The following is a 25,159-nucleotide window of genomic DNA, read 5'->3' as shown; positions in this document are numbered from 1 at the left end:
AAAATTAATTTAATCTTAAATTCGTTATATATGACAGCAGAATGCATTTCATTTCATCTTACACATTTAGAGTTGTTCTGTATCTTGTTGTCCCAAGAAGACACCAGGAGCCATGAAAGACAGCATCCACTTTAGGAAACCTTGAGGCCTGTGTGTCTGTTTTCAGATGTAATCCTAAAATATCTGCTTTTACTAAAAAAATATTGACCTTTAAATCTTCTATGATGGTTTTTAACTTGGCTTTTTTTCCTCCTGGTCATTAGGCTCCTTCCTGTCTTATGATCTCCACTGTCCAAAGCACTGATGCTTTTTCTTAATTTCCTCTCCATGCTGTTGCCTCCCAGCTGCCCTTGGGGTCTATCCAAAAACTACAATGGACAGGTCTCATCAGCCATAAAAAATAACAACAAAAAGACCAACAGGAGCTTCCCTGATAGTTCAATCTCAAATTCCATGAATACCATTTTCTGCTGCTTCTCACAATTGCTTTCTCTGGCCCTGCTTTGATGTAATCATTAGTATCCAACTGGAGGGGAATCCATCCTTCCTGACCTCCCAGTTTGATTTAGAGGTTCAGTGGTTATATCTATCGTTCAAGCAGCACAGATAAATAAATGGAAAGTTCAGTTGGAAGTGTAGAGGTGGCTTATAAAATCTCAACTTTAGAATTCAGAGGGGTGCATTCCTGTAATCCCAGCAGCTAGGGAGGCTGAGGCAGGAGGATCTTGAGTTCAAAGCCAGCCTCAGCAAAAGTGAGGTACTAAGTAACTCAGTGAGACCCCATGTCTAAATAAAATACAAATAGGGTTGGGGATGTGGGTCAGTGATCGAGTGTCCCTGAGTTCAATCTCTAGTACCAAAAAAAAAAAAAAAAAAACAGAGGGACTATAGAGATCAACTAAGTCTAATTCCCTATTTTGTAGTATTCACAACTGGTTACTGACAGGTGGAACTAGAAGACTTGTACAAGTTTTTTTTTTTTTTTTTTGGTGCTGGGGATTGAACCCAGGGCCTTATGCATGCTAGGCAAGCACTACCAACTGAGCTATATCCCCAGCCGTATAAGTGTCTCTAGATGAAGAAAATTCCATTTCTCAACAGGTACCACTTGCAGATGAGAATAATGGTCAAAAAAATGAGGACATGATTAGGTTAAGTGGAAGCATAGACCATTGTTTCCTGAGGGTGGCTCCATAAATGGTTATTCTTCTTGAAGTTGTTGAGGCCTCTTGGGCACACCAGAGTAATGTGTATTACGAAAATCAAGGCAGTGGAGGATGGGAAGTCTTTTCAGTTACTGTGGCCAGATGCCATGTGCATTGGAGTGTGAGGAAAACCACTTTATGGCCAATACATAAATGTTCTGGGACAGTGGAGCGGGTCTGGTCATGCAAGCTGGCAGACTGCTCAGTTGCTCACAACTAGAGCTAGTAAGTGGACTGCATGGTCATCTCTACTACAAATGAGAAAGCTTTAGAAAAAACAGGTTTAGGTTTCTGGCTTCATCCCATGATGGAAACTTGTGGGAAACAAATACTTCCAGTGTCTTGAAGACAATATTTAACCCATATGATTCTATGGGACAGAAGGAGATACACTCATGTTGTCACATCACATTATGTTCAAGGGTATTCAGCTTAGAATTTGAACTACAAGTAACCCACATATCTGTCTTATTTTTATTTTTTTGTGGGGGGGACTAGGGATTAAACTCTGGGGACACTTAAAAACTGAGCTACATCCCCAGCCTTTAAAAATTTTTTTTTAAAAATATTTTTGTTGTAGATGGACACAATACCTTTGTTTATTTTTTTATGTGGTGCTGGGGATCAAACCCAGTGCCTTGCACATGCAAGTGCTCGCTCTACCACTGAGCCACAACCCCAGCTCACATTTTTTGTAGAGGATATCGTGAACCACCTCTGACTCTACTGAATGCTGTTTCCTCCATTCATATTTAGACATCAAATGGATTATAGAGATCAACTTGGTTACGTTATTGGGTAATGACATGCTGTTAACCTTGAACTCCTTGTCATCAGAATAGTAAATCTATGATATGATCACTCTGCTTACAGACCTTCAGCCCTGCACAAACTTCTTTCACCAAGCTTTTAAATAGCTTTTCTGGAAACCCAAGATTACCCTATAGCACTTCTACTAAGCTTTCTCATCTATTATTCCTCCAATTTAGATGGACATATTCACATTTTATCTCTGGTTCTTAAAACATTCCTGTGTGAAGACAGGTGCCCCACCCGCCTGTAGTCCCAGTTACTGCGCAGGCTATGTGGGAGAATCACTTGAGCCCAGGAGTGACCAGCTCAGGCAACATAGTGAGACCCCACAACTTAAAAACAAAACAACAACAAAACCCATGTGTAAAGACAGAACAGCTATTATTTTCACCTTTTAGATGAAAGAGACCAAGGCTACATTGCTTTTCCATGATTAAATTGATGGAGGAACTAGGCACTAGTGATCAGATAGCTTTCTTCCCTACATGAACTTGATGCAATGTAAACTGAGCTCTTATAAGGTAGGAAATATTCTCTGAATCTAGTTAAGTCTTACTTTGATGGGTAAAGGATGACTGAGAAGTTTCCTTTAACCAGGGTATTAGAAGGCTAAGGAAAAAAGCTAAAACTTCAAGGGGCACCTCCAAAGTAGGCCATATCCTGCCCAACTTGCCTCCTTCCTCACTCCTCCTAGTACTTTGCTAAGGTCTCTTAGGAGGCTCATCAGTCAATCTTGGCTGTAGAGCAATGTGCAGTTCCAGCTAAGAACTTGGGGTTTTGCTACATCCCACACCATCTACATCAGCCCATGCCCATGCCCAACACCTCAACAAATCTATTCAATGCAGAATCCACAAAACAGCTCACACCCCATTTATTATTTAAAAATATTTTGTTACAAAAGGAAAAAAAATACAATGCAGTATAAAAGATTGACAGCGTCATCAAGTTTATTACACAATTTTCAACCTATCAGAAAGACAAACAAATCACCGACAACAGGGGGATGGGGGGGGCCTTGGCCTTTTTGAGGGCTGGTTTTTTTTTTTTTTTTTTTTTTCCTTTTTGCTATCAGGAAATAAAACTAAAATTGTCATTGAGTAAAAACAAAACGAAAATGGGGAGAAAATAATTCTCCGGGTAAACGGCTTTTCAGATATTCTATATATTGTTTTTCCTTAAACTGTCACCTTACTTGGTTTTCTCTACATTTTAAAAAGACACCCGGAGCTGCTCTCGAGGATAAGCACATCACTTAACACTTGGCCAGTTGGGCAGGGTGCCATGTTCTGAAGTGGTAGGGACAGGGTTGGGGGACAGGGGGGAAAAGCTACAACCTGTAGCCTCTGTCCCAAGGGAATGTGCCTCTCCAACCCTGGGGGATTCCCCCAGTGACTGAGGGGTGTATCAGAAACGTGCTGGGAACAGAGGAAGGGTTCAGTCCAATTCAGTCTCTCCCTTCTAAGCCAGAAGGGTCTCCAGCGACCCTATGCCTCACATGCCGTCTCATCTTACATGCCACGTCTCTTCTCACATTAGATGTCATATGCCCCGTAGATATATGCAGAAGTAGCATCACCCCATGGGTACTGCAGGACCCTATTGCTGCCGCCTTCCTCAACAGCAACCACATCACAATTTGGATGTTATGGGAAAAGCAATTCCATTTGCCCGTGTAGAAAATGGCCCCCAGAGTGCTGGTCCTTAGAACTCTGAGCTGAGTTCATTCAAGTCAGGCTTCATTTCTTCCTTGCTCCTTATCGGAGGAAGACCTCCAGGCAGAGTGAGTGGAGCTATTACATCAATGTCAACAGATGGAAAGACACCAAATTTGTGACTTTACCTGCCTACCAGTGCTGGGTTATCCCACAATAAGTAAAAGTATGTACCTGGGGGATGCAAGCCCATGCTTACATCAAACCTGAAGAAAGAAAAGCCTATGGAAGTAGGCCATATCCTGCCCAACTTGCCTCCTTCCTCACTCCTCCTGGTACTTTGCTAAGGTTCTTCATTGCTGAGGTCCCGATCTCCCCATCTCCCAATGGCAGTAGCTTCCTCTAAAACAAGGAAGCAGCCTTCTTGGGGGAAGGGCTCCATGTGTTAAATGGAAAAGCCCCAGGGAAAGGGAACGCTTCAGAGAGCTGGTTATTGCAAGAGCAACCAAGCACTAAGCAGCAGAGGGTGGCAATTGGCTCTGCCAAGCAACCTAGCAGAAAGCAACCTCACGGCCTTCTCAGCTTAGGAGGGACAAGTCCACTGAGAAGGCTGGGCAGCAGGGAATCGAAATCTCAAGTTCAGCCCTCTGGGAGGTCAGGGAAATAAACCGTCAATACGTGAGAGGGGAAAACCAAGAACAGAAGTAGCTTTTCACAAGGTATTTTCTGTTCTCCTGGTCCCTCCTCAAAGGGCTGAGAAGGTAAAGGAGTTAAAGAAGTGGTATGTTAGCAAGGGGTTTGGACCCTCTTGACCCCATCAAATCTAGTGCTGAGGGCAGGACCCTGGGTATATTTTGGCATACCCAGTCACTTTCCAAGATCCTGCACGGATAATCTATTTTCTTTGGGAAGGAAGTCTTCCCATCAACCTCACCACTGCACTGCTCCTGGAGAATCAGATACGGTTCCATGGACAAAGCACCATTCTCTATGGAGACCAGGGCCTGAACATGTTGCTTTCTTCCTGTCTGCCACCCCTCCCAACCACACAAAGTCTTTAGGTTCTTTCCCCCAGCACACAGGAGTGTGGGATTGGGAGGGCTGCCAAGCCATCTTCAAACCTGTAGGGCAGAGGGTATTCCCTGGGTGTCAGGAGGGAGTTAAGGGTTTGGAGGAAGGGGAAGAGGTGGAGCGGCCTCCGTCCTTTAGTCCTGATCAAGGTGAGGAGATGCAAGTCCATTAAAAAAAACATTTGCTTCCAATCAGACTCCTGTAAGAGAATATCAGAAGAGGAGAAATAAAACACAGAGGTTACTTTCTTATCAGTAGGGGTTTGTATGAAATATGCTAGCATTTTCTTAACTTACAACGTAAGAGTTAGGAGATATAGACAGAGAATGCAAGCCCGGGTAGAAGCAAGGAAGCAGATCACCTGACACTGAGAAGCAGTGAGGGAATGGATGCAGTTGAGAAAGAGAAAAAAAGCAGTAACATCTTACTTTAAGGTTGGGGGAAAACACAACACAAAGCAGCCTGGAAAGGAGATTTTTGACTAGCAAAGTATAGAAACTGTTACATTTCAAGAAAAGTTGCTGTAAGGGAAAATATGGTAAGTTTAAATACTGCTTCAGAAAATCTATTCTAAGTCACAGCTTATCTTGAGGGGAAGGAAAAAAATGAAGAAATGGGATGTACGGTGGTAAGAAAAAAATGTGTGTATAAAACCAAATCCGTCAACCCCCAAAATATTCCAGCAGGGAGCATGAACTTCTAGTTAACTCCTAAGTTTTATTTTTGTTTAAAGAAACACTGGGTAAAATAGGTTCCAAGCAATGTCATTATAAGTAGTGCACGTGTGCACACACACACAGGACCAGGGCTTTTCTTTTTCTTTTGGTACTGAGGATTGAACCCAGGGGTGCTTAACCACTGAGACACATCCCCAACCCTTTTGTACTTTATTTAGAGAAAGGGTCTCACTGAGTTACTTAGGGCCTTGCTAAGTTGCTGAGACTGGCTTTGAACTTACAATTGTCCTGTTTTAGCCTCAGAGCCACAGGGATTACAGGCATGCATCACTGTGCCCAGCCCCCAGAGTTTCCTAAACTGTACTAAAAATCAAGAAGATTTAAGTTTTTCCACAGATGACAGCTGTGAGTGAGACCAAGAAATATATGAACACAAAGCAGGAACAACTTAAAAAAAAGCAAAGCATGGAAGGAAAAGAAAATAATCAGTAGCAATTACCATCAAAGAAACCTAAAAGCCTTTGCCCAAAGGTCTGTTAATCTACTTGTCACATCACCGCCAACCTTAAGGTCCCCAGTACACTCAGCCCTAGTTCCAGTATTGTAGTACCTATCTACAGATGGTAGTGTGGTCAGCCTGATGATATAAAACAGCCTTAATAGTCAAAAGGAAAAAGGAGAACTAAATTCAGACTTAGAATTATAGAATTTTTGCTGAGTTTAGTGGTGCACACCAGTGACTCAGGAGAGTAGGGCAAGAGAATTGCAACTGCAAGGCCAGCCTCTGTAACTTAGCAAAAACCTATCTCGAATTACAGACTTTTTTTTTTGGTTGTTGTTTTAGTATTTAGGATTGAATCCAGGGCCTTATGCATGCTAGACAAAGTTTAGAATTTCCACCAAGCCCCAACTAGCAACACAGCCTACACACAAATGCTCACCTTTTATATATGCATTTTTCTGTACAGAGGCCTCATAACACCTGGAGGAGCTAGCCTAGGAAAAAACGCATCCATGTGGCACTTGACCCTTCTAACCCTATAATGGCGCTATTTTCAGCTTGGATCTTCAATCTGTATGGCCTCTGTCTTGCTGGCTTCTGTAACACCTATGTAGGCAGGTATCTGTCCCATTTCCTTTTATTTTTTGTTACACCACCCCCAGCCCCACTCCCACCCCGCCCAGCACTGGAGGTCAAACCTGGAGGCTCCTGTTTGCTAGCCTGGCCATTTTATATAAGTGAAAACTGAAATTCTTAGTGAATTCTCCATGTCACACCATTCAGGTTTCTGAATCTTTGAACTAGATCAAAACTGAACAGAGCTCAGTTTTTCAATGGACCAGGAGGATAGGAGGAATATGGTGAGAATGATTATATTTAAAATAAAATAATATTCTAAAATAACAAGACAACCGACATAGTTGAAAACTACAGAAAACTGAAGCCAGAGAACATTCTCAAACTTCAGAACATGCACATATCCCAGGAAGAGATATGATTTGTAAACTGTTCTTACAAATCAAAATGCAGAGAATCACTAGTGTGTCAAGAACATCCAGTTCTGAAAAGTCTATGGCTACATTCTATGGTAATGTTTGAATGCAAGCAGAAATCAAAGACTGCTTCAGTGGGCCAATCAGTTTTTAGGTCTAGAGCTTTGCCCTCTATCAAGGAAGGAAGGACAGAGAAGGTTGGTGCTCTATTGCCTCTGGACAGAACATACCCTTCCTGCTCAAGGACCTGTTAACAGAACAGAAATATAATTCTGTTCTTTTAACTAAAAGACTGCTTGCACACACAGCTTGAAAAATTAAGTTGGCTAAGGTAAGTGAGGCCTAGTACCATCTCTGCAGTACGAAACCTCTTAAGACACAACTTGGTAAATGCAGGTTGAATTGAGTCCTTAGAAAGAGGACATAAGAAATTGATATTTTGGGGTATCTTATTAATTTATTTTGGACTAAACAAAATAGAATAAAAACATATCTAAAGGGTGACCAGGAAAAGCAGGGCAGTGAAAAATCTGGCTTAAAGTTAATATTCCTTATCTGGTCATAGACTAGCATCAAATGACTATTTTCTGGAAATACTATTTTAAGACTTTCATAATTATTCAAATTGAATCATCCTCATAATGGGAGGTATTGTCCCATTTTGTAGGTGGAAAAAATGAGGTAAAGTGACAGCTAATGACTTAAATTGAGATGCTCAATCCCCAAAGCACTGATGGCTCAGAGGATCTCGCCTGACAATTTCCATATTCATAGCCTGCCAGGAACAAATCCAGCATGAATGGTGACACGAAGTTATATATTCTAACTAGTAAACTGAATGTGGCCCCAGAGATATAATTCATGCTTTGCACAGACCAATCAACCCCTATTTGTTAGCTCTGGGACACACACTGTGGCCTGCATGATGGGGGGTAGGGGGTGATGGTTTTTTATCTAACACTACAATTGTGCCAGCTCAAATGAGAGGAGGAAATAGTACTAGTACTGAAGGGGTGGTGCTAAACCAAGACTATTCTAATGCTTACCCTTCTGCTCACTCCCTGAGACTAAAACAGGCCAAAGCCACTCGTAAACTCCCCATCTCTTATATTAGGTTGCTTTGCCAGAGGATATGTGAGCACTCCCAAAACTCAACCTGTTGCAAAATCTAGAAGACCCACAACCTAACTGTTGGGGCTATGTGGGCTATCCTAGACTTTGTATTGTCAAGTATTCTAGGTTCTTGTGGGACACAGTGGTTGAAGAATGCAGAAGGGAGGCAAACAAAAAAAATCAGTAACTTCTCATCTTCTCACTTACTTGCCTCCTATGGCAGATGAAAAGAACAACTAGCTATAAGTCTATTTATAGTTTATGGCACATAAAGCCAAACAACAGAGCAAAAGGCAAGAGCCAAAATAAGAGTAATCGTTTCTTGTTTGTTAATAGGCTGTAACTAGACAAGACACTGATTTTTCAAATGTTTCAGTCCAGCTACTGCTCATGAACTACAGGGACATACAAGTGGTAAGAATTTTTTTTCCCTTCTTGATCCAGCTATCCATGTATCTACCCCAAAGATGCCAAACAGAACTACTATTTTTTTCTTACCCCCCTTTAATTACCATTATTACCTCAGAACAATTAAACAGGCAAAAGACCAAGGACATCTTCATAATATACTTCATATAAGACAAAGTAAGTAGCACCAGAGACTCATTAGTCTGCAACTGCAAAGTTGAGAACAGCTCCCAAGGTCATGCAGTAGTAGCTCCCGGGAACCACACAGAGACTTCTAGCCAAAGCCTGGACTACTTTAGAGATCTCCACAGAAACAAAATCAACAACTGCTCTTGTTTCCTTGCTACAAGCTTTCTTTCAGTTAGACTGCTAACTGGCGGGCTGTAACCCAGAACTACAGGCTCCTCCCCCAAGACAGAACCTTTCTGACAATGAAAACATGGAGAGAAGTAGAGCTGAGAGGCAGGAAGGCTAAGTCCTGCTGATGCAGCCAGAAACCCTGAATCCAGGCAATTCTAACTGAACTTTTCAATTACCTGAGTTAATCATTTCCTCTCAACCTGACTGCTTTTGCTTTACTAAAAAAAAAAAAAAAAAAAAAAAAAGGAATAGAACAGTACTAAAAACAAAAATATCCTTCCACATAGTCTCTAAAGTTGCAAAAGATATTTTTTTCCAGATCAGCTTTCTCCTCTGTAAAATCCCAATATTCAGAATCTTTTTAATAGATACTGATTATTAAAATCATTAGTGTTGTACCTTAAAAACTAAATAAATTAATAGTCTTGGTCTTTGTCTTCATCAGTTTTCCTTTTTTTTTTTTTACTTGAAGGTTTGGTGGGTTTAAAACATGATAATGATAACAACAATAGTTACCATCTATTGATAACTTACTATGTGACAGGCACTAAGAGTGCTACATGGATTATCTCACTGAACTGTCAAGCAAGCTAGTAAGATAGTTGTTTTTATTATCTTCAGTTACACATGAGGAAACTGAGGAATACAGTATTAAGGTTCATTAACGGAGGAGCTGGGATTCAACTTCTGGCATTTGACACCATGCTCTCAACCATTATGCCATGCTGTTGCTCAGACGCCAGGTTAAGGCAGTCCAGAAACCAATTAAAACAGCTTAATCTCAGGGTTAGACTCCCCCCACACAAGCAAGAAATCTGCCCCAAGCATTTAGTAACTGAAGCCAAAAGTCCTTTCCACCCCTGCTGCCTTTACTTGCTTCGTGGAAAAGAGAGAAGAGGAGAAATAACAGGGAGGGGGAGGAAGAGAGGGAGAGAGGAATGTTTACTACGAATAATCTTTCTTTTATAAAAGACCATCCACAGGCCAGGAAAGGAGATTCTTCCCACCTTTCTCAGTGGTGCCGGTCCCGCTCTCTATCCCGGTGTCTCTCGTGCTCCCGGTTCCTTTCTTGGAAATAATCATCATGTCGATCTTCATTATGAAGCAGATCCCGGTGCCTCCTGCTGCTCTCCCGGGACCGGCTGGGTGACCTCTCCCTGGACCGATGTCTTTTCCTATCAGAAAAGATCCTTCAGCCTCATTCAGAGGGCCTACCACATTCTTTCAAAGAGTGTGGTGTTTGGTGTCTCCCAGTATTTGCTTAAACTACCCTTTCACTCTTCTACCATGGGCCTACTGTCTAAGGATCTTAGCTCTTTGAAGACTAAACTTTTTTGGGAGAATGATGACAGTTATATTTGTTAAGATCTTTACTAATGTATCTAGTAGTGCTAAGTGTTGTTCCTTTTTTAGGTGTAGATAGTAGATAGCACCACATAAAAAAATAAAGATATTGTGCCTAAGACTTGAACCCAGTGCTTCACACATGCTAGGCAAGTGTTCTATCACTGAGCTACAACCCCAGCCCCTATTGTTCCTTTTTTAAAAGAAAATGACACTTGGAAGTTGTTAACTAGTCAGCAACAGAAGTGAGATTCAAAAGAAGTGTGTATGATTCAAAAGCCCATGCTCTTAATATCAGTCTTTCTCCTAACTGAGCCCACGGCCTCACCAGCACAGATTCCAATTACAACACTAATTAACGAAAGTGTGATTAACTCCTCTTAAAAGACATGAAGTCTAGGTCCACTCTTTCAGTCAGGTGTCAGGTCCTTTTCAGATACCCTGGGCTCCCCACCTGTCCTTCCCAAGCCATGGAAGAGTACTGCTCATGGCTGGGAGGCTGCTGGAACAATTATCGACTCACCTGGAAGAGCTCCCGCTGGCACCCACACTGTAGGACTTGGCCTCAATGCCATGAAGACAGTCCTTAAGAGAGGAGATGAGGACACGGCAACGCTCATCATTGGCGACCCGGGACTGTTTGATAACCGCAATGGCTGTGAGCAGGGTCTCAATTGCATCACTGTAATCCCCTGACAGGAGATGGATGGAAAGGACAAGGGTGAGCAGAGGCAGTAAACTAAGTGGACCAAAAGGAGAATTCAGGAGGACACAAACCAAAAGGAATTAGCTGCTCCAAAGAACCATGTTAAAATGGAGGAGCAGGCATGGCAGGTACTGAACTGGAGAGACATATATTCCACTGAGCTGAATCTGACAGATGTTGCCAGATGCCAGGGCTATTTGACAACATCTATTAAAAATGTGCACAGTGCACACTGATCCAGCAATTCTACTTAAAATTTTCTACTTCTGCTCACAAAAGTATGTGTGCCTAACAACGTTTCAGTGTGGTTATATTACCTTTGATAGGATCTGGCTATATACATTAAGGAATAATGATTACAGACATAATTACATAGTTGTTAAAAGCACACAGTAAATCTGTTATGTAAACAAAGTAATCCATGTAAAGTGCTTAGCATAGTGTACCATGTGCACACTGACAGTAGCAAGACCTCAATAAATATCAGACTTTATATATTAATAGGCTTCCAGGATATAGTAAAAAATGCAGAGGAAACCGTTGGTCTTGTACTGTTCCTTCTATAGAGGACTTTTGTTTTTTAACATTTTCTGCGAATTATTTTTTAAATTTTTTTTTAAGTTGTAGGTGGACACAATATCTCTATTTATGTGGTCTGTTGTTAACCAAGACATTATTGTAATTGTACTTATACATTTTTTAAAAATTATGATGTCATCAATAACCAGCCCTTTCATTTACCAAGTCTAAGCAATGCCTGGCTCAGGGATAATCATGGTGGAGTGGGTACTTGTGCACTACTTTTACAAGCTAAATTAAAAGCATTAAGGACAGAAAATACAAGGGTAGGTGGAATCCACACAGGGCAGTGTAAATGAGGAGTGGTAGCTTAGTTGGGAGATGTAATAAGAATAGAATAGAGTTTCTGAAGAACTGTTATCCTGCAGAGGCTCAGGAGCGCCAGGACATCAGTTTCACTTAGGCAGGAAACACCTGTTTGTTTTACAGGCACATTCAGTAAGTATTTGTGACGTGAAAGACTGGAATAAGAACAAAAAGGGATGGAGATTAAGGATAAAGATTCAATTATTGGTTATCTTAGGGTGAAGGCATTGGCAGTGAAGAAGAAACAATGATTATGTTTTCTAAATTCCTCTGTACATTTGACTTGTTACAATGAACATATATTACTTTTCAATTTAAAAAGATTCACTTAAGTGGGCACATTTGTAATACTAGCTACTCAGGAGGCTGGGGCAGGGATTGCAAATTTGAGGTCAGCCTCAGCAACTTGGTGAGACCCTGTCTCAAAAAAGAAAAAGGGCTAGGGGTGTAGCTCAGTGGTAGAGCACTTGCCTAGCACATGTGACATTTTGGGTTCAGAGTTTCCAGCAACAGACACACCCACACACAAGATTTACTCAGATGCCAATGTTTTTCTGGTGGGGAAAAAAAATGGAAGAGAACTCATACACCTTGTTTTTAACCTCCTCTGTGGATTCAAGTTTTGCAGCCAAAAATGAGATATTATAGAAAACAGATGTTAATACTTAGAGTTATTTCTTAGGACACTGTTCAGGTGGTAAACTCATGGGAAGAAAGTGAACATAATTCATGTCATGATGTGAAACTAAGTCCACATTACTGAAGCTTTCAATCACCTTTTCTTTTAGGAACCAAAGATTTCACACTCAGGGCTTTTAGAATTATAATTTGCTACTTCTGCCCATTTAATACAGGGAAACTGAGCTGAAAGGGCACAATATGCCTTAAGATGACATCCAATATACTTGCTTTCCAGTACAGGCTAATCATCACCTAGTTAAGGCAACATTCTATATCTGGCATTGGATCCAGTTTAGGTCTAAAGATCAACCACTGAGATGAAGACCTCCATATGTTAGGAGTTTCATTTTACAATAAATACAACACTGTGTTAGTATCTATTAGTTGCTCATTTTGTAGGCACTAAGTTGGTTTTCATAGAGGCAGGTGTAGCCACAGGTTAAATAACACCACTGGAGTTTTCTCAAAGCCAAGAAATCCAGTTAGCTATTGCTCTTTGAAGTGTGCCACACATGATATCTAAGAGTGTACCAACTTTAACTTGTGGAACTTTTGCTGATGGAAAAACCAAAAGTAGGGAAAAGGCAGCACAGCTAAGAGTTAGTTACCTGCACTGGCTCCAGACACTGCTTTGGAAATGGCACTGCTGGAAATTGCTCTGTTTCGCTTCATGATCTCTTCAAATTCAGCTTCACTCACTGTAGTGGGCGGAGGGCCCGAATCTCGGCTGAAGGGAGATAATATTACCGATTGTCCACATCCCGTATTACTTTTACCATATTCTATAGTACTGTATTATTTATTTAACTATGCTCTATTGTCTTAAATTGTTCTCAGCTGTTCAGGTATTTTATGTGTTCCTCTTCTTTTCAAGGACAGGAATTATGTCATATGATTTTGTAGTTTTGCCAGGACTCAACATTGCTAGACACTGTGGTTTTTGTTGTAGCCATTTACGGCACTCAACCGCCTTAAAAGAGGATATGAAGGATCGGGTTTGGGCCAAGTGGTTAAGATACAAACAAAAGCACTAAAGGAAAAACACTGATAGATAGTAAATTATATTCCAAGACTCAACACTATGGCAAGTTTCCATAAGGGAAAGCATGAGTATTCAGTGTTCACTTCTTCATGAAGAACAGAATGCTGAGCACTGCTGACCTAACTATTACTGGCTTAGATCTGAAGGGAACAAGATGCTCCTCACCTGCCATGGTGGTTATAGGGTGTTGAGGCCTTCATGTAAGTATCTGGTGGAGGCCCCACTGTAGCATTTGGTGGGGGGAAGAAGGCTGGATTGAGGTGAAGGGCAGGTGGAATGGCCCCAGGGGGAGGTACAGCCAGATGTGGAGGTAATCGAGGAGGGGGGGGCATGAGATGCTGATAGTGGATGCCAGGAGGAGGAGGAGGGACCCCAAAGCTTGAAGACAGAGGTGGTGGGGGTGGAATTGGGGGCGGGGGCAGACCCATCAGGGGAAGGGCTGAAGGAGGGCGATTGAAGTAGGGCAGCACGCTGGGGGGCTTATCCACACGAGCAGATGAGGGTACAAGGTTCTCAGAGGGTGTGGCCCGTCCGTCAGCAGAATCACTAGAATCTCGAGAGTGGGCCCGTGGAGGTATTCCTATAAGGCAAAGCACAGCTAATGTTATCACCCAGGCTTCAGACATATCCTAGACCAGCTTATCCCTCAGCAAGTCATCTGACACCACACTGAGGAAGGTAACTGACTTGGCTGAGAAAAAGGAAACATTTGGGGCTGGAGCTGTAGCCCAGTGGTAGAGTGCTTGCCTCACACATGTGAGACACTGGTTTCTACTCCCAGCACCACACATATAAATAAGTAAATAAAGGTCCATATTAAAAATATTAAAAAGTAAATACAATAATATACATAATAATATAAAAATATTTTTTAAAAGGGAGGAAACATCTACTGCCTTTTCTTTAGCCTCAGAGAAAAAGGTCAAAAGCATCTCAGTTAAGAATAAACCCCAAATGCTAAACTCCGCTTAAGTTTTATTTATCAAAGGATGCTTTTACTCAAAACTCTCAAAGTTTTCAGAACATAATTTACCCTTGGATTTTATATTTTTAATTGCAGAATGATCCTAATAATCCATAGAAAATGACAGCACTGAAGTATGTTCATTGATGTTCAGCCCAACTCTGGATAAGATGAAATCTCACAACTCTTGAAGAGTTCAGAGGCTCTCCTTAGATTAGGACTAGGTGACCTTCTCAAGCATGCTGTACTCTTGCAATGCTCTTTGTTACTGAGCTTTGGCCAGAGGATTTGGGCAAAAAAAGGGGAGGGCATGGCATAGTTTGATTTTCTTTAGCCACATACCCAAATTGGCAACTGGAAGAGAAGAGACACAGTGAAGAGTATAAGACTGAAGGTTAAGTGAAAGGTAAAGAGAAATTGGGGGATAAGCCAAGAAAAGGCCTACCCACAGAATGAGCAGATGGCATACAGCTGACAGCAAAATGCTTAGCAAAAGCTTGGTAAAAAACATGTTTCAAATCTGGGGAACTCCCACTATATTTCAATGGCCTAACTTTTGTACCCTTCAGGGTGGCCTACTGGGAACATCATCAGAGCACACTAGCATGGTGTTGTGTACGACAGGAGCAAAACATAAAAATAAATGGAAGCATGGCTTCTAACACTGTCATTTGGTTATACTTGTTTCCCCAAATTTCACAGGTTAAGCCTAGTTAATGTAGATTTCAAAAGACTGTGATCATATGGCCTTGAAGTCTTGGAGGTAGAAGATGCTTATCAAGTATAGAGAAAAAGAGGAGTGCTTCTCAAACTAAAACTCAGGAATCAATAACAACCACCTTGATTTCTTTACTGTGGTACATTGCCAGTACTTGACACAGCACTCTTATTATTCATATTTCAAATACATGGCAACCTTCCTTGAGTTCTCTCAATCAGAATAAAATAGAAGGTTTAAGAATGTGTGATCCTCTGACATCTAACTACCTTCTCAGCTACTTTCTTACATCTGCAAAGGTTCTGTTTTGTATTTATGACTACGAGTCCCCAGAGAAGCAGCCATTCTTAAGCAAAGGAAATACACCAACTTTACCTAGTGAATTTAAAGAGTCTAAGTCCATGAGCATGACAGAGCAGAAATATAGCCCTCAGCCACCACCATCTTTTTGACAAAGAAAGGAAACACTGAGGAGAAAACAGTTGAGAGGCAGCAATGTTACCCCCAATGCAGATGTAACTTATGCATCTCAGAAAGTCAGGGGAGAGATGAATTTAAAAGATTCTCAAACACAAAGGACTTGGGAGCTCACACCACATCCATCTAGGCTCTCAATCTAGCTAGGAACTCTTGTTCCTAGGAAAAAGAGAAGGAGCCATATTTCTACCAGAAAGATGCACCAAAGTGATAAAAGGTACCACTGTTTTTAGAGGTGGGCCTAAGGAGTGACAGAATGTAGTTGATGAAACTGCTATTCCCCACAGTACTAAAAGAAAAGTAAAGGCAGCTGGTTGTCTTGAGCAGAGCCTTGCAGGGCTACACCTTGTGAGGCCAGGGCAATCCAAGGTCTGGTCCTCAGATTTCAGTTTCAGAAACTTGATTTTAACAGTTTACCAGGGGTAACTGAACCCTAGAAGATTGATTCACACTAACCAAATTCACAAGAGACTGATTCATAAATCATAATGCCAATTTATTAATTTACAATGAGAAATATAACTGCCAAGCAGACCGGAATACTTTTGTCGGCTGGTCAGCGCATTCTCTTCCCAGTAGGAGAGCCTAGTTGGGAAACCAAATTAATATCAGAAGATGGCTTAGTGAGTCAGAATAAAGTGAGCAAGGTGAACTTAAGGGATACTGTTATCAAGCTAAGGTAGAACGATACAACTTTCTTAATAGAGTAGACTTGCCAAGCAGATGGAAATATTTGATGCCCTCTAATGTGTGCCCTCTCTTGGACAATACTAAAGAAACACTGTTAAATTCTTATTCTCAGACTGAGGATGTAGCTCAGTAATAGGCAGCTTGCCAAGCATGTGCAAGGCCCTGAGTTTGATCCCCATCACCATAAAAACAAACAAACAAATACTTATTTTTTTTTTAAAGGAGAGGGAGAGGGAGAGAGAGAGAGAGAGAGAATATGAATTTTTTAATATTTATTTTTTAGTTTTCGGTGGACACAACATCTTTATTTTATTTTTATGTGGTGCTGAGGATCAAACCCAGCGCCCCACGCATGCCAGGCGAGCGTGCTACTGCTTGAGCCACATCCCCAGCCCCAAATACTTATTTTCTAATACTTCTTTTAGTCGACTCCTTAAAGAACACCCTTGCAACCTATGCTCATGACGAGATTATAGCCATGATTATACATCTTAGTTACTTTTTTAGGATGAATGCTTCTTGTAAATTTAAAGAGAGGCATGTCTTAAAAGTAAGTCAATTTTTAGGCCAGGCGTGGTGGAGCATGCTTGTAATTCCAGCAGCTTGGGAGGCTGAGGCAGGAGGATCACAAGTTTAAAGAGAGCCATAGGAACTTAGTGAGAAGACCCTGTTTCATAATAAAAAATACAAAGGGCTAGGGATGTGGCTTAATGGTTAAGCCCCCCTGGGTTCAAACCCTGGGTTCTTCTTCAACACGACAACAACAAAATGCCAATTTTTAGAAAGAAATACAGAATTCAGAGTTGACAAGAACTTTAAACATTATACATCTAGTTCATGGGGGAAAGAAGCCCTAGTGACTTGCCCAAGGTGACACAATGATGTCGGAACCCATTATTATTATAATCTGAACTTCTCTGATTCTTTGAAAAAGAGCATTGCTTTTATATAAACCTCTCTTTGGCCTCCCCATCCATCATGCCACCACCCATAAGCACCAGCACCCTCCCCCAAACTCCTTCATGTAGGCTGAGCCCACACTACAGTAAACAAACCCACAGCCTTCCCCCCTTCATACAGATGGTCTCCACGTACCCCCTCTTGGGACTCGGACGCACTCACGTTTCCGAGCCTGTGCCTCAAACTGTGACAGGTTCTGTCGGGTGGCCGGCCTCACATCCACTTTTTCTCCATTAAGAACTTTTCCAGGCAGGAGTTCTAATAATTTGTGAACAGAGTTTTCAGAGGCTACCACCACCTCAGCATACCTTAAAAAAGAAAAGCAAAAACAAGCGAAATCTATTTAGATAACTGAAAGAGGAACTGAGAAATTCTCTTCCATTTTCAGTGAAAATTGGCAAAAGATACCTCACTGAATTACACACACACACACACACCCCCCTACACGCCCATTAACAAAAAAAGATGCCTTCTCATAATCCTTATTTATTTTTTTTTTTTTTGCATTGAAAATCAGCATTCTTTGCCCCTAAACAGATAAATGTTCTACTACATTACAGGTAGGTTCCCTTTCTAAGGTAGTATGCCAAGACCAGGCAGTAAGTTGGGCCATGGGTGGGAAGGGTTAAAACACAGGGCTAAAATATAGTGTAGCTGTTACCCCAATGGTCCCAAACTACAAGGGGCTTCCCAAATGCAGACCTCACCCTTTGGACTGTCCATTTGCTCGATTCTCTGCAAATTTCAACTCCACCACATCATAGACTCCTATAGAGCGAATAACCTGGATCAGCTGCTGGTCTGTGGTCCACTGAGGCAGGCAAGATGGAAAAAGGAGAAATGTCAAGAGCAACACACTCCCTCCCCACCCACCCAGAATGTCCCAAACCCAGCTCCCAAACCTAGGATCTAGTCACATCATGACCTCCCCCTCCATAGGAAAACCCAAAACCCTAGCAACATTTCAATTAGTGTAGGTTTTTCCATTTGTTTTCACCCATACAGAATTTCAAATCACCCCACCGCCCAATCACCATCTTTAGGAATTAAGGTTAACACCTATTTTAATATTGACTGCCATTTGGGCTGGCTGGTCATTAGTTCAAACACTGATTGCTAGCAACTTTTAGTTATAGATATGACAGGCTGGAGTTGACCACTGCCAAGAACATTCCCCTCAGTATATATAGTTCCTAATTTGGAAAAAACCTCCCCCACCAGCCCAAAAACATGTCACACAATAACTTTTGCAGAATAGTCACACCTACCCCAAGTGTACTAGAGCTATCAAGGTCTTTGATCCCCATCACCCACCATTATCACAGGACCATCTAATGACCACCAAGAGTTCAAGGTGTTCACTCTGAAATCTCGTCCCACAGATGACCCTGCTAGACATAAAGCCCCAGGGTCAGGGGCAGTAATAAGATGGCAGAAAAAGCAACTACCCACTTAATCATTGCTTTCTTCGGCACCAGTACGTCCTCAGGATAGTTCTCTTTCAGAGATCAATCCAACCTGATCCCAGGAAAAAGAAATCCAACCCCATCAGAGCACAAAACAGTGCAACAGTGGTTTCTGAAAATGCCATCACCTCCCAGTGCTCTCCCCCCGCAGCCACCCATAAGCCTTTTGGTTACCCTTGCTCACCCAGGAGAAACTGCCCACATAGACAGCTGCTCGTCTATTGCGCAGGCCACTGTAGGTATACAGAATTGCAGGGGTCTTGTTGTTGGGCTTGGGAGATGGCTCCTGGCGAACAGGAGGAGGTGGCTCAGTGCTGCTGCTTCTGTCATCTGAGGGCTGTGAGGTGGCTGTCAGCACATCATCATACAGGTCAATCTGATCTGTATTGTTGAACTCAGGGTCCTAAAAGATGAGGGGTTGGCAAAGGTATGCACCTGCAAACCTTTCATTTTGTACCTTGTATTTCATTCTAGTTTACATAGAATCTACAACTACTTTTGTAAAATAGTGTACAACACTTCATTGTCCTATTCTAGGAAACAAGGTAAGAAAAACTTCCTGATTTGAAACTATATCACTCAGCTATCCTTATGCAGGTTTCTCTTCCAACACCTTGTTAACAGTATGCAATGTTTCTGGCTTTAGCCCCCTGTGAGAGTCAAAGACACACGGTGAACAAGCAAGCAAACTAAGAAGGAAATATGAGGCATGTACTACTGTTATCAACAAGGTCAGTTCTAAAGACCGCATTCAAAATACATCAATGAAAATTTACTTTTAACATCTATGCTATTTTAAAAATCATAGTAACAAATAATAAAACCACACGTAATCTATATAATACTATTATACTTAATAAAAATAGAGTTAATTTATCTAGAAACGTAAAGCAGGGGGAAAGCATTTACAGTGGGTACCACAATGCAAAAAAAGGTTAAGTGTTACTGATTCAGATCCTTCAGCTTATACAAAGGACTTAGGTAAACTCTCAAACTCACAGGATTCAATCTCAACTAATAACTATCAAAGAACAAAAAGAACGGGGCTGGGGATATAGCTCAGTGGTGCTGCATCACTCATTTAGTCATGTCTCAGGTCTAGTGATTTGCCTAATAATTCAAGGTAGTGCTCTATCCTTTTCTCAAGTGTCTTTTTTCTGTCTTTCTGCTCTTACCTTTATTACTTCCTTGCTTCTCTTTACTCTTTGTCTTATTTTGCTTTTTTTTTTTTTTGGATGCTGGGGATTGAACCCAGGGCCTTGTGCATGCGAGGCAAGCACTCTACCATCTGAGCTATATCCCCAGTCCAGTGCTCTATCCTTAAGAATGCACTACAGTTTTTGCCTTAGACACATTTAAAAAGTTCCTTGTTAACTGAAGAGAACAGAAAACAAATTGTTTGCCTTCTATATCTGTGGGTTCCAAATCCACAAGTTCTGCCAACTATAAACTGAGAACATTAACTAATTAATTTTTAAAGATAATTCTAATAAAAATTATACTATAACTATTTACAGAGCATTCGATGAATGAGGTATCATAAGTACTTTAGAGATAATTTACAGTACAAAGGAAGATTGCACATAGATCACACACAAAGACTACATCATGAGTATCTACGGGACTGAAGCATCAGAGGAGTTGTGGTATGGGGTGAAGGCCCTGGGACCACTCCCCTGCCCCTCATCGTATCAAGGGAAAAATGTACTTCTGAAGGGGGGAAATCAAGGATTTTCAAGTGAAACTTAAAAGGGAATAAGGAAACACAGCATCATGGATTTTTGAAGGAACCAAATTGGAACTCCTTTTATCTGTGATGTGTCTAAAAGTTGTAATACAAAAGTATCACTAAAAACTGGCTAATAAACTAACATGCAGATATGGATAGCTCAGAAACCAGATGCATTACCAAGAAGTCCTTCATATTTTAAGCCTGAAGGCAACCAATCTACTTTTTCAAGATCAAGAATTGGAAGGGCTATGGCTCAGTGGTAGCACATTTGCCTGGCATGTGTGAGGTACTGGGTTCAATTCTCAGCACCACATATAAATAAATAAATAAAATAAAGGTCTACCAAAAAAAAAATTGGATACTCTCAATCCTGCACAATCTTAAATTTATGGACACCACCTTAGAAACAAAAGGATTCAATGAAAACAAAATTGTCAAATGGTCTCTCTGGGCCAAGAAGTTGGTGGGAACAACACAGGGAAAGTCTGATGAGAGTTCTAATGGAGAAACAAGGTTATCAAGTTATGTTGGGATTTAAATCTGCTAGCAACATCAATTAATTTTACTTGTTCAGCTATTAAGGCAGAAAACTGGATAAGGCCTGAGGTTTTTCAGATTACCAAAGATGGCGTGAAAACAAAACCTAATTCTATAAATTAAGTGAAAAACACCATTTTTCATGCAGAGATGTTGAAAGTTTTATTCCATTAAGATTAAATAGGGGGCTGGGGTTGTGGCTCAGCGATAGAGCACTTGCCTAGCACGTGTGAGGCCCTGGGTTCGATACTCAGCACCACATATAATAAATAAATAAATAGAATAAAGGTATTGTGTCCAACTAAAAAATAAATTAAAAAAAATTAAACAGGAAATTCTCAAGAAAAATTTGTGTTCAATAGAATACAACTGTATCTCAATAAACTATTTGTTTACAAAAGAAAACTTGTGTGATTCTGAATTTAAAATAAGATTTTCCCTACCACTGTACTCAGTTTATCTAACCTCCAGCCCCCAGTATCTGACACAAGGCAGAAATTAGCCTAAGGTTTACTTTTCTCAAAGCAACCAACTTGATACCATCGTTTTTAATTTTGGTACTGGGGACTGAACCCAGAGCATTTTACCACTGAACTAAATCCCAAGTCCCTCTTTTTTAAAAATATTTTTTTAGTTGTTGATGGACATTATTTTATTCATTTATTTATACGTGGTGCTGAGAATCGAACCCAATACCTCACTTGCAAAATAAAGGTCTATCAAAAAAAAAAAAAAAAAAAAGAATCGGATACAGTAAATCCCGCACAATCTTAAATTTATGGACACCACCTTAGAAACCAAAGGATTCAATGAAAACAAAATTGTCACAAGAGCCACAATCCTAGTCCTTCTTATTTTTTTGAGACAGGGTCTTGATAAGTTGCTGAGGGCCTCACTAAGTTATTAAGGCAGGTCTCAGACTAGCAATCCTCTTGCCTCAGCCTCCTGAGTTGCTGGGATTACAGGTGGGTACTACCATGCCTGATTTCATTGTTTCTTTTCTTTCTTTCTTCTTCTTCTTTTTTTTTTTAGAACCAAGGCTCTTGTATCAAAAGTTTCGGCTTCATAACAACTGTCTCCATAGTTCTCACCTTAAACCTTTCCTCCCCATCACTGTTATCTGTTACTCAGCTTAGCACCCATCACCTTCACCCTTACCCACCAGGCCTCGAACCTGTTTTGAGTATACGGATCCATTTTTTTCCCTTTTACTTCACTAGCCGTGACACAGTGCTTAGGAAACACTTGTTGATGAAAGTAAGGAAAAGAATTGAACATAGGGTGGAAAGCCCATCTCAGTATGAAAAAGAATAGAGACAAAACACTCAGCAGAACAGCAATACTCAGTCACCTTTCCAGGGTTTTCTCCTCAGACATAAACAGCAGTTGTAATTACCAGGTCTTCTGATATAACAGGAATAAAGTAGCTGTGCAAAAGAGGTTTTTGTAGCACATGCTATAAGAGATCAGGGAGTAAGCACCATTAGGAACTCTGTTAATTTTCCTTGAGGAGCAAAATGCACGTGAGGGGATTCTTGGAGCAAATCAATGACATTCTTAAAACATTCTAAAACACAAACTATATTGGCAGCTGCTTTCATTCTGAGTCAGCTTCTAACTGCCCTAAAGATCTTTTATCTTTTAGCAGCTTTTAGTTTTACTAAAACCAGTTTTGCCAAAAATTAACTCATGGGGATATAGTGCCCCTTCTTCTATCTTCTCTAACACAAAAGACACTTAATACCTACGCTTTCTTCAACTTCTCTAGTATCAAATATTGCCTGTTTGATATAAATATAAAATTCCACATATTATATTTTGCCTTAGACACATTTAAAAAGTTCCTTGTTAACTGAAGAGAACAGAAAACAAATTGTTGACGCCAACAACTTCTATCCCAACAAAGCAGTTACGACTGGACAAGGCCTGTGTCCTGTCTGAATGACACGTGATATTGCTAAAGAACTTTTAGTGCCTGCCATATAATAATAATAATCAATAATATCTGATATTTTCACTATTAACTATTGAAGCAGAATCTGACCAGTTGTTCACCAATCTGTTTTCCTTCATTACTGAGCACACAGCTAGACTACACTCTAGACTTCCATTCTATTCAGAGTGGCTATGAAATGTCCTGGTGAGACATAGAGGAGACAGATTAATTGTGTTTGGGTCTGGTCCATCAAAATCTCTATTCTCTACTCTTTTTCCCTATTTGCCACCAGACGTCAATGCCCAGGTTTTGGGAACCATGGGATAAAGATAGCAACATCTCTATCAACTTGGGCCCTTGCCTATACAGAGCAAAGACATGATGCCTCCATTACAATCACCTTCATTACTGACTGTGGACTATATGTGAGTGACAAACTCCTGATATTTGTTAAAAAGAAGAAGTCTGATTGTGGTGGGGCTTGCCGATAATCCTAGGTACTTGCAAGGTTGAGGCAGGAGGACTGCAAGTTATAGATCAGTCTAGGCAACAGTGAGACTCCATCTCAAAATAAAATAAAAAGGGCTGGAGATACAGAATTCAGAGGTAGGGTTCTATCCCCAGCACCACAATAAATAGATAAATAAATACAAGCACACAAAACTGAACTGCATAGATTATTATTATTTTGGAGGAAATATATGCATAATGTTAAATGTGAAGACATTAACAAACCCAACATAAGGTACATGGGTGGGCCTACAATAGCTTTTTACCTAATTTGTCCTACATCTTTACCACTTCTCCATAAATAGAATGGTTCATCAATAAAACTTATCACACCAAAATGCCTACAAACTTAAGGTCAGAGTCAAAGATCAGAGTCAAACTAATTATAAATGATGCTTGAAACAACTGGAATGGAGCTGAAACTAACAAATTATGTTTTACACTGTGTCTTTTGCACCTTTATGGGGGAGGAACGCAGTCTGAAAAGAATAGCAAAGGATCAGGTATCAACATTGTCCTCATGAATACAGTTAACAAACGAGTTGCTGTGTGGTTAGCCTTGAGGAGACTAACAGCCAACTTTGGCTTTCTGGGGGAGCAAATTCCACAAGTTGATTCACAGACGTGTTACACTTGATTTTTATTTGCTCTTAAATCAAACCCTTTAAAACGAAGCCTCCGGATGCAGATTAACATAAAACGGAATGGTCAGTAGTCTCTAAAGTCTCCACTAGGGGGAAATTTGGGATGCCAGGGGAAAATTTTTTAGAACCAATAGACGCCTGTTCAAGCCCAGGACGGGCACAGCTTAAAAACGCTGCAAGTTTGCTGAAAGTGATTCCTCAGCTGATGGAGGAAAATCCCAAAGCTCCTGAAGACCCCTCACCTGATTGAACTCCTCATCAGCGTATATATCAATCAAGTCCACTCCTTCTGACATGGTTCCGTAAAGAGGACCTCGAGCCCGAAGATTAGGCAAAGTAAGAAAGATGCCACTGCAGTATTCAGAGAAGGACAAAAATTAGAAGGCATGAGGGTCTCAGGCTGGGAGGAGGGCAATGGTTGCCAACCTCCCGTCTCCAGAGACGCAGCATCCCGGCAGCCCAAGCTCGGCCCCACCCGCTCCGCCCCGCCCCCGGGCTCGCGCCGCCCCCCGCACTTCCAGGCCGCCCGGGCTCGCGGGGCTCGCTGCCCATCACCCGCGGGCCCGACCCGAGTTGCGCCGAGACGGCGCCGCGGCTGCCTGTGGCGCGACGGGAAAGTCCAGGCCTCGGCTCTCAGGGGCCCTGAGGACGGGCTGTGAAGAACGGCCGCGGCGAAGCCCGCAGCCCCAGCCCGCCGCACCTGCCTAGGCCCCAGGGAGGCCCCGGCCAGAGCCCTAGCGGGTCCGGGAGCTCCAGCCGCCTCCATCCCCCGCCCAGGCTCAGTCCTCGCCCCAGCTAGGCCTGCCCCACTCCCTCCCCACAGCCCCGGCCCGGGGCCCACAGCCCCCTCCTCAAAGGCCCGCGCCTCCCTCGGCCCGCCGACTCCGGCCGCCCCAGACTCAACCGACCCCCTCCCCGCCTCGGCGCCGACCCCAACCCTTCTTCCGGCCCAGCCGGCCCCCGGCCGCGCGCCCCCGTTACCGGGAATATGGCGGCGGCGGCGGCGAGTCCGGACTAGGCCCGAAGCGCGCGAACCGCTCTCCGCCCCAGGTCCCGCCCCCCCGCCGCCGG

At 41.8% G+C, this 25,159-nt stretch overlaps 1 protein-coding gene across 3 annotated transcripts; it reads right to left on the bottom strand.

Annotated features, from left to right (window-relative positions):
• Positions 1 to 2,868: 2,868 nt before the first annotated feature.
• Positions 2,869 to 25,145, bottom strand: Cpsf7 (cleavage and polyadenylation specific factor 7). Of its 3 annotated transcripts, none has more exons than XM_027944253.2 (10): positions 25,070 to 25,145; positions 24,331 to 24,439; positions 18,914 to 19,132; positions 17,971 to 18,074; positions 17,399 to 17,571; positions 13,620 to 14,034; positions 13,021 to 13,139; positions 10,664 to 10,832; positions 9,804 to 9,971; positions 2,869 to 4,943 (listed from the first exon to the last, which is right to left on the bottom strand). In XM_027944253.2, exons 2-9 carry the CDS (start codon positions 24,382 to 24,384, stop codon positions 9,809 to 9,811), a joined length of 1,416 nt encoding a protein of 471 aa, XP_027800054.1. In that variant the 5' UTR covers positions 24,385 to 24,439; positions 25,070 to 25,145; the 3' UTR covers positions 2,869 to 4,943; positions 9,804 to 9,808. The 3 variants fall into 3 exon arrangements, with proteins under 3 accessions (XP_027800054.1, XP_027800055.1, XP_027800056.1); XM_027944254.2 differs by having other exon boundaries at positions 17,426 to 17,571; XM_027944255.2 differs by lacking the exons at positions 18,914 to 19,132; positions 24,331 to 24,439; positions 25,070 to 25,145 and adding an exon at positions 18,578 to 18,709.
• Positions 25,146 to 25,159: the final 14 nt, after the last annotated feature.

This window comes from Marmota flaviventris, chromosome 9, assembly GCF_047511675.1.
Source record: "Marmota flaviventris isolate mMarFla1 chromosome 9, mMarFla1.hap1, whole genome shotgun sequence".
Classification (NCBI taxonomy): Eukaryota; Metazoa; Chordata; class Mammalia; order Rodentia; family Sciuridae; genus Marmota; species Marmota flaviventris.
The sequence above is the reverse complement of the archived record's forward strand: the minus strand, read 5'-3'. Positions and strand labels throughout refer to the sequence as shown.